The following is a 9,992-nucleotide window of genomic DNA, read 5'->3' as shown; positions in this document are numbered from 1 at the left end:
AATCTGAAGAAATACCAACCATATCAAACGTTAGCTAGTTAACAATGCAACAAATTGCAGATGATTCTGAAGGGTAATAATAACCTGTTTAGATGACAAGTCATAAACGAGGAGATGGCTGATCCCATTCTCAATGTCGGTCGAACTGAAAGTTTCCACACTTGGCGCTGCTGCTACACAGTGACGTGACGACCCGTCCTTCTTTTTATAGTTTCCTTGCTTCGCAGCCCCTCTTCACCGGTCGCGCGGCGGCATAAAAGCAGCGCGAGGCACACAGGTGGCGGTAATAGTCGTGCGTTGATTGATCACGTGCGCCTCGGAAAAACCAGAGGCTCCTTGGATCAAAGGATTTTTTTTATCTTTTGCTGTACGGTCGCAGATGATGATGCGCGGGAGTACGAGCGCGTGGGCGAACGTGGAAGTTGAGGAGTGAGAGGACACACATAACGGCACCTTGGATATTACCAACCGCCACTTTTATCACACACTGGCTCGCGCGCACACACACACACACACACACACACACACACACACACACACACACACACACACAGAGACGCACACACATTCACACACGCCCGCGCACACACACACACACACACGCACACACACACACACACACACACACGCTGTGGGATTCATCATATTCGGTGTTGGTCATCAAGTGAGCTCCATATGGAAAGATGACCACCAAGTTAATGGTTATTCTGCTGTTACTTCTGGCCGTCCATCATGCCCGGTAAGTCTTTTGAACGACGTGTCTCTTTTGACTTCAAAAGTTAATAATGACCAGCCTAATTATTATTATCATCATTATTATTATTATTATTATTATTATTATTATTATTATTATTATTATTATTATTATTATTATTATTATTATTATTATATATTATTATTATTATTATTATTATTATTATTATTATTATTATTATTATTATTATTATTATTATTATTATAGGCTGTGATGAATGTGATGATCTCGTTTATTTTGCCTCTCTTGACAACACTTACACAATAGCGTCGGTTTGACATCGTGTTTGCCGTTTATTATAACAGCTGAAAATACCACGGTCATTGTTGCATGATGTCGTTATTATCAGCCTCCTGCCCCTGGCAAGGCGACTACACGCGATTCAAGCATACACTGCCATTACCATATTTATGTGTGCGACTTTATGCGTGTTATTAATATGATACCATCTGTCATGTTTTGCTGTGCACAGAACACAAAGTTTATCACTGTGTGGGTTTTTGGGGGGCGGAAACAATTGAGATGATTTGTTTTTAATTACAAGGTGGTGGGTTTTTAAATGGTAATTTCACCCCACATAATATGAATATAGTGTTCACAAAAATAAACAATTAGGCCTATATGAGTGGCGGATTTAATAACCTGCCCTGTCCTCTTTATTAATAGCCTCACGATTGATGCCCCCCCCTCCTCCTTTTCTTCTTAGCTCCGATCTGCGGGTTTACAGCGACGCCTATGAAGACCTCCACGATGCCACCGTCAATCAAATGCTGGTCCCCAGAAACCACCAAGCGGACGCCACCAACATCTTGAATAATTTACTCAAGGAGTATGACAAGAATCTGCGTCCTGATATCGGTGGTAAGTTAGGCACATTTTTCTTTTTTAGATGAATGGAATTGCGGATGTCATGGTGTGTTCTGAACTTCGTTTGAAAAGCCTCTAAACTTTGTTGAGCTTGGCATTTGAGCGGCGCTGTCCAAGGTGCTGAAGCTGAATCGGGCTGCTATGATGGGCAGCGGTTTGAGGCGGTGGAAAGAGACAGTTGTGTCAATAGTATATAGTATCTTGTTACTTGTATTTATACATATATTAGCCCCAAATAAACCATTACTTTTTATCCACATTGTTTTTGCATCATTTACCAACTCCAACCTCTGCCTAGGTCAGTATTACCCATCTACACTTACATTGTATCAATGTTTCCCTTGAATAAGATAGAGATAGATAGATAGATAGATAGATAGATAGATAGATAGATAGATAGATAGATAGATAGATAGATAGATAGATAGATAGATAGATAGATAGATAGATAGATAGATAGATACTTTATTGCCATTTCAACACATGGTTGATTGGGATTTGTCTCTGTGCAATGTTCATTTCATCATAAAACAGTGGAAAAAACATACAATATAAAAACATACAAGAATACATACAATGAAATCCCCTAGACATTTCTACAGTGCATAAAAGAGCTCAGTGCTCCATTTAAAGTGCATATTGCATATTGCTAGTGCTAGCCCTTCTAGTACAAAGTGCCTGTCCATTAGGGCTTGAGTTCAGGTGACGGACAGCCTCGGGGCATATGTGCATATATAGAGGCGCAGAAGGAAGCTCACAGCCAATGATTTTTGACGCTGTCCCCATGGACGGTTGTGTTACCATACCACACCGCCACTGAGAAGGTAAGGACACTCTCCACAGTGGCTCTGTAGAAGTTGAGCATCGCCTCCCTGGACACACCAAACTTTTTAAGTTGGTCGCAGGGAGTGGAGCCTCTGGTGGGCCTTGATGATTATGTGGCTGGTGTTAACTTCCCACTTAAAATGTTCACATAGGTGCCAAGGAATTTAAAACTATCTACTCTCTCCACCTGCTGGCCATTTATGAACAGAGGAGGGTGGACTGCCTCCCCACGCCGGAAGTCAACTATAATTTCCTTCGTCTTAGAGATGTGAAGTAATTATGCATTTTGAGCAACAATGATAGGCAATATTGCATTCAACACGTTGAAAATAATTGGACAGAATCTATGTCATTGCAAAACGTTGAAAATTTCATTTAAAACATTTTCTTTTAAGAATATTACTTTATTATTTATTACCTATTGATTTTTGAAGTTACACATTGGGTTTTGAATGGGTTTCATGGTCCCTACAGTCAGCATAGTCTTACTCAAAAACGTTCTGATTCAAGTAAAGTTATGAACATGACCAAAACTGGATGTCCGCCTGAAATAATTAAACTATTGGTCATGATTAGATGCAAAGACCTTGTTAGTTGACCTTGCATTGTGGCCTTAAAGGGCCCCTTGGCAGCTAGCATCGCCTGCTGGCTGGTTGCCATGGCCACAATGTACAATATATAAAGCAGATCCTCTTACTTCTACTATAGTACAGTATATTATACAACGGCATGCACATTTCTCGATTCTGATTGGCTGAAACAGTCATTTTACACGTCTTTATTGGCAACAATTCCACGCTGCTGGCCCAGGACCCGCCCACAACCGAACCACATCACATCACTCCGCCGGATCACAAGAAGGTGGACAATAATCTTTACAAATGGATATGTTGATAGCGACTAAACGACTAAATATCAAGCGATTCTGTCACAGCGAATGTCTTAGTCGTTTAAACAATGTTGGATGATGTAATTGATGGGTCTTGAATCATTCTGGAAAAAATTTATTGATTAATTTTCAATTTTCTTTTCAATTTCTTTTTCCTTTTGACTGTCAGCGCTCGCTCTAGTCTCCACCCACCGCCACACACCCCCCCCCCCCACACACACACACACACGCACACACACACACACACGCACACACACGCACACACACACACACACACTCTGCCTGCAAAGCGGGGGATAGTCAGAGAGCTGGGTGCTGCGCTGTTCTAAGTGAGCATGGCCTATTGAGTTGATTGATTGATTGATTGCTAATTTTATTACTGTACGCTTGGTTTCCAACTGGTTAAGTTTAGGCCCTCTACAGTAGGTTTAAAAAAATAAATAAAAGAATAGGGTGAAGAAAACGTTTTTTTCCTATAGGGCAAAGAAAACGTTTTAATTTGTTTTACCTACTTTATATAGAAGCATCTAAGAATGAAGTTCTATGGAAAGTAGGTCTGCATTCCCTTAACAATTGTGTGTATTGAGCCGTACTGTATTGTACCCATTCTGCATCTGGTAATACAATTTTCAATCAATCATTCCAATAATACACAGTTGGATGTGTTAGTTGGTTGGATGCACTTCAAGCTGCTTCCACATGAGGCAACTTCTCTCAATCATTCCAATAATACACAGTTGGATGTGTTAGTTTGGTTGGATGCACTTCAAGCTGCTTCCACATGGAGGCAACTTGTCTTTTTTGTAGTTGTGGGAACTACTTTTTCTGGCCGATGGTTTTTTCAATAAATCTTCGATTAATGTGTGTTTATTGTATAGAAATAAGGTTGGATGAATCTGGCAGTTGTATAAAAGCTTTACACCACTTGCAGTCGTGATTTGTGAACAATAAACCATGCCTAGGGGGGTCTAACGACCCTCGGCTGCGCCTCGGGCCTAACAACCACCCCTAGGCATGGTTTATTGTTCACAAACCACTCCTGCGCGTGATGTAATGCTTAAGTATAGTAGTAGTATAGTGTAGGTGGGGTGGTGGAGGAGGGGGCTTTGCCGTGTCCTGGAGGAGGCTAGAGTGGTTCTCAACCAGGGTCCCTGGGGGTCCCCAGGACTTAATGGAGAATTAGTTCCAATGACACTATTATTTCATTGACTAGATGTTAGCCCAATGAAAGAAATATATACAAATGCTGTTCTGATCTATACTGTAATCTCCCCACCCACAGTATTTTAGTAATGGAATCTTGGACATAATCATAGCTTACAACGGAAATCTGCTCAGATCCATGATACAAAGTGTTATGAAGCAGGGTTTCCCCCACCTAACGTGTACCAGTTTGGGGGACCAACTGCACTATGACTCTCACTATATCCAGTATAAATCAAAACACACAACAGGAATAGAACACTGCAGTGGAATGGACAGATGTTATCTGGATGCAGGCATTACAGTACATAGGTGCTATGTTTTCATCATCTTCCTTGCCACTTCTAGCATACAAGCCTTTGATAGTTGTAATGAGACAGGGCACCTGGTAGCGTTCTTCCTTGGACCCTCCTATATATAGACCGGCTGTGTGTTTACACTCAGGGTAATATCCAATTTTAAGCCCTGTGACTGGATAAATCAACGACAGCTGAGGTGGATATTCTCCATTATTCCGGGAGAAGGCGCCGTGTGTGTACCCGTGACACATAACTGATTCATGTGCTTAGAGACAGTGCAGTGGTTAAGACCCCTGCCTCTATAAAGAACATTCTCTCCTACTATGTCTCCCCGTCAGCCTATCCACCTTCTCTATAAAGAACCTTCTCTCCTACGATGTCTCCCTCTCAGCCCATCCACCTTCTCTATAAAGAACCTCCTCTCCTACTATGTCTCCTTCTCATCCCATCCACCTTCTCTATAAAGAACCTTCTCTCCTACGATGTCTCCCTCTCAGCCCCTCCACCTTCTCTATAAAGAACCTTCTCTCCTACGATGTCTCCCTCTCAGCCTCTCCACTGTCTCTATAAAGAACCTTCTATCTCTGTTTCCCTCTCAGCCTCTCCACTGTCTCTCTAAAGAACCTCCTCTCCTACTATGTCTCCCCCTCAGCCTATCCACCTTCTCTATAAAGAACCTTCTCTCCTACGATGTCTCCCTCTCAGCCCATCCACCTTCTCTATAAAGAACCTTCTCTCCTACGATGTCTCCCTCTCATCCCATCCACCTTCTCTATAAAGAACCTTCTCTCCTACGATGTCTCCCTCTCAGCCCCTCCACCTTCTCTATAAAGAACCTTCTCTCCTACGATGTCTCTCTCTCAGCCTCTCCACTGTCTCTATAAAGAACCTTCTATCTCTGTTTCCCTCTCAGCCTCTCCACTGTCTCTCTAAAGAACCTCCTCTCCTACGATGTCTCCCTCTCAGCCTCTCCACTGTCTCTATAAAGAACCTTCTCTCCTACGATGTCTCCCTCTCAGCCTCTCCACTGTTTCTATAAAGAACCTTCTCTCCTACGATGTCTCCCTCTCAGCCTACCCACTGTCTCTATAAAGAACCTTCTCTCCTACTCTGTCTCCCTCTCAGCCTACCCACTGTCTCTATAAAGAACCTTCTCTCCTACTCTGTCTCCCTCTCAGCCTACCCACTGTCTCTATAAAGAACCTCCTCTCCTACTCTGTTTCCCTCTCGGCCCATCCACTGTCTCTAGAAAGAAAAAAAGAAACATACTAAGGGGAGTGGACTGCCTGCTCTCCTTTAAAACAAACCGATTTATACAAATACAAATCGCAGGAGGATGTTTGAATGATTGGTGTCGTAGCCGACTGGAAAAGATAATACTACCATGTGCAGAGTAAAAGGGCGTGGTCAGGTGAGCCACGGCGCCTCAGGGACGACACGTGTCTGGTCCTGGTGGCTTCCGGTGGCTCTCTTGACTGGTGTTTGGTTGAATCTCCCCGGCATGCTGTCCAAATGATCTATCTGAGGCCCAGGGGGGAAATCTAATCACGGCTAATATAATTTCCCAGTACACGGGATGCAGTGTTCCTTAAAGAAGGGTGACGCTCAGTGTTCATGTTGACACCCGGCTTGGACATGTGCGTGTGTGTGGGGGTGGTAACAATTCAATTACGAGTGGTCATATTTCTCCCATGATGCCTTTCTCTCTCCTCAGGGGAGTGGTTCCTTCCTCCAGGGTGACTGTGTTCCTGTGATCAACAGTGTACAGTGACAGCCCCCCCCCCCCGGTGTATGTGAATAGCATCATAATAATGTCATCACGCCATAGGCTGTCTCAATCACCACCCAGATAACGATCTTAATCGAACATTCACGGAAGATTAGCGTTATCCATCAACGTGGAAAAGATGGGAAAGATGGAGGATCCCATGTGAATTTGAGAGCGTGGGGGGGGGGGGGGGTGGGAGGGCGGAAATCATCCCTTCTTTCTTCTTTCTCCCCTACAGGCAGTGTCTGATTGGTTTAAAAAAAAAAAAGGCACATTTTCCATTACACATTTTGAGTGTACTAAGTCAAAGTCAAAGTCAAATCACCCCTGATTCACAGAACCCTACCTAGTACACAGTGCACCATAGCAATATGAGTCCCCTTCTCCTCATGGCTGCCTGTATAATTGACATTTCATAACATATCGAATCAACGAATCATCAAATAACAAAACATAATCCACTAATTTACCTTTGTGTCAAATTAATATGCAAAACAATGGGTCTCATTTTCAAATGTTTTTCTTTCATATATTTGTTCGTACAGAACATACTTTTAAACTCTGTTGTGCAGTGGCACTGGTTGGTCATCACACACCTGTTTCCATACTAGTCCCTGCAAAGGCCTCTCCCTCCTCCATCCTTTCCCTTTCTTTTTCTTTTTTTTTTATCCACTTTTTCTCTTTATTTTTCTATTTTTTTCCCATCCCAATTTCGTAATTCCAATTCTCCCCGCCCCTGTCTTGAACATTGCTAGACTATGCCTCCCACTGGTCGGCTGTAGTGAGGATAGAAGCCTTGCATCACGTGTCCCCTCCGGTACACGAGGAGGCAGCCTGTCGCATCTTTTCACCAGACAGCTCGAACTCTCAGTGGCGAGGAGTAACGCGTGGGAGGCTCGCGCTGCCCCCGATACTTCCTGTTTCTGCTGTACAGGCGTCACCCAACCGACCTGTAGGAGTCGCTGTCCACAACGTCCAATCCCCACCCACCGGCTTTCCCACCCTCTAACACTGCCAGTTGTGTTAGTATGACGGCCGGCTAAGCCGGAAGCAACGCAGAGAGCTGGGCTCGATACCAGCATCTCCTGTGTTAGTGACGAGCGCCTTGCCCACTGCGCCACCCAGCCGCCATCCCTTTCTTTTTCTGACTCAGGTTCACCTGTTAGTTTAAATTGCATTAAAACAGACATTGTTGGTTGCCAACTATTAAATATGATAGGACTTAGCAAGATATTTTGCATTCATTGTAACTAGCGCTAGCAGGCACAACATATTGCTAAATTATTTTTATTGAAGTTAAAGAAGGTTAGAAGTTAAAGAAGGTTTGTAGGCTGGTGTTGTTATTCACAGCCTCAAACCTCGCATGGAAGGTATTGAGATAATTTTGCTAAGGAGATGTCACTGTTCAGCTGGAGGAAGGTGCCTTTGTAATCTGTCATCGTTCTGAGGCCCTGCCACATACCTCTGGAGTCAGAGTCAGAAGTTCAAGTTTATCCATGTAACGCCGTTTTGCCTCTATTACTGTCCTCCTTACGTTGTATCTCGCCGCCTTGTGTTCATTCATGTTGCCTGTCACAAGCTCTGCGTTGTAGGCTGAGGTGTGCGCTTTCAGAGCCTCACGGACGGATTTGTCTACCCAGGGCTTTTGGTTTTGGTACACTCGAATTGTGGTAGAGAGGATTGTTTCTTCTACCAGAGTACAGACAAAGTCCAGCACCGTTTAAGTGTAGTCATTAATATTGTCTGTGTTATTGTGGAACACACGCCAGTCAGTACATACATGTGTGAGTGAATGGGTAAAATGGGTGAATGGGTAAAAAGATTTGAGGAACAAATTGTAAAGCGCTTTGGATAAAAGCGATATATAAATGTAGCCATTTACCATTTACCATTTATCTAGCGTTCTGGCAGGCATATCCATAAATCTTACCTTTAGAGGATGGTATGATCCTTGCTGGCATGAATGCCACCTGTGACACTGGGTGGATGGTAAAAGATATCATGTTCAAAACATCATTGTCGTTGTCGTTGTCATCTTCATCATCATTGCCATCATCATCATTACCATCATCATCATTACCATCATCATCATCATAATCATCGTCATAATTATCATTAGTAGCAGCAGGAACATCATCATCGATATTTAGATTTATATCATCTAATTAAAAAGGGAGGTATCTCTGTTGAATGTCTGTTGATGAACTGTTCGACTTCACACTCGGTGGGTGTGTTGCTGGACCCAGGGGAGTGTGTTGTCAAATATAATTGTGCCATTTGGCCAGATGGGAGCGCTATAGTGTGTGTCTGTCCTTCACATATCTCAATAATTGTTCATCTGATCGACGTCAAGCTCAGGGTGTATTGCTGAGGACCCAGGGGTGTGCAGTGTTGAACCTATTGCCGCTTGGCCAGATGGTGGCGCTATAGTGCATGTCTGTCCTTTGTATATCTCGAGAACCATTCAATCGATCGATTTCATGCTCGGTGCGTGTATTGCTGGGGACCCACGCAAGTGCAGTGTTGAATTTGTTGCCTTTTGGCCTGATGGTGGAGTTATATCAACAAACTTTATGTTTGGCGGGTGTATTGCTGAGGATGCCCCCCGCCCCAACACACACACACACACACACACTATAAGCAGCAATAAAAAACACTACACACAGCAATAGAAAGCACTACAAGCAGCAATACAACACTACAAGCAGCAATACAACACTACACACAGCAATACAACACTACACACAGCAATACAACACTACAAGCAGCAATACAGCACTACAAGCAGCAATACAACACAGCAAGCTGCAATACAACACTACACACAGCAATACAACACTACAAGCAGCAATACAACACTACACACAGCAATACAACACTACACACAGCAATACAACACTACAAGCAGCAATACAGCACTACAAGCAGCAATACAACACAGCAAGCTGCAATACAACACAGCAATATCGGAAGCCAAGCAATTGGCTCATTCCGCAATGGGCACATGCTCTGAATGGGCACTGCACTAATAAGAAGAATATAAATTGAAGGACAAGGAATGGATGATAGGAGATTCTATGATATTGTCAACTAAAGACCAGTTTCATAAACAGGTGTACAAGCAGCTTTATTGGCACTTTTGTGATTACGGTCTGTATATATACTGGATCTACTCCATTACCTACTTAGAGAACAGTTTTACATGAGCACTTTAGAGAACGTTGCCACGAAAAGCGCAGTCCATAAACGATGTTCCTGCCAGAGAGGTGCGACGTTAGGGTGCAGCCGTGCATATATGGAAATTACACTAAAAGCAATTCTCTTTTGTCACCTTGACCTCCTCAGCCAGCGGATCGACGCGCTCCTTCACCGACCCATCCGTCTTTC

The 9,992-nt window shown here is 43.4% G+C and overlaps 1 protein-coding gene across 1 annotated transcript in view; it reads left to right on the top strand.

Moving 5' to 3' along the window:
• Positions 1 to 646: 646 nt before the first annotated feature.
• Positions 647 to 9,992, top strand: part of LOC311227907 (gamma-aminobutyric acid receptor subunit gamma-3-like) — a gene marked incomplete at its 3' end in the record, with an annotated part of 512,827 nt that continues 503,481 nt past the window's right edge. The window contains exons 1-2 of the mRNA XM_084313766.1: positions 647 to 739; positions 1,461 to 1,615. Of these exons, the coding sequence (XP_084169892.1) occupies positions 684 to 739; positions 1,461 to 1,615 (211 nt within the window). The 5' untranslated portion in view covers positions 647 to 683. The remainder of the gene's footprint in view (positions 740 to 1,460; positions 1,616 to 9,992) is intronic.

The sequence above is a fragment of the Notolepis coatsorum genome (assembly GCF_963971535.1).
Source record: "Notolepis coatsorum genome assembly, chromosome: 1".
Lineage (NCBI taxonomy): Eukaryota > Metazoa > Chordata > Actinopteri > Aulopiformes > Paralepididae > Notolepis > Notolepis coatsorum.
This window is presented reverse-complemented; position numbering and strand designations above follow the sequence as displayed.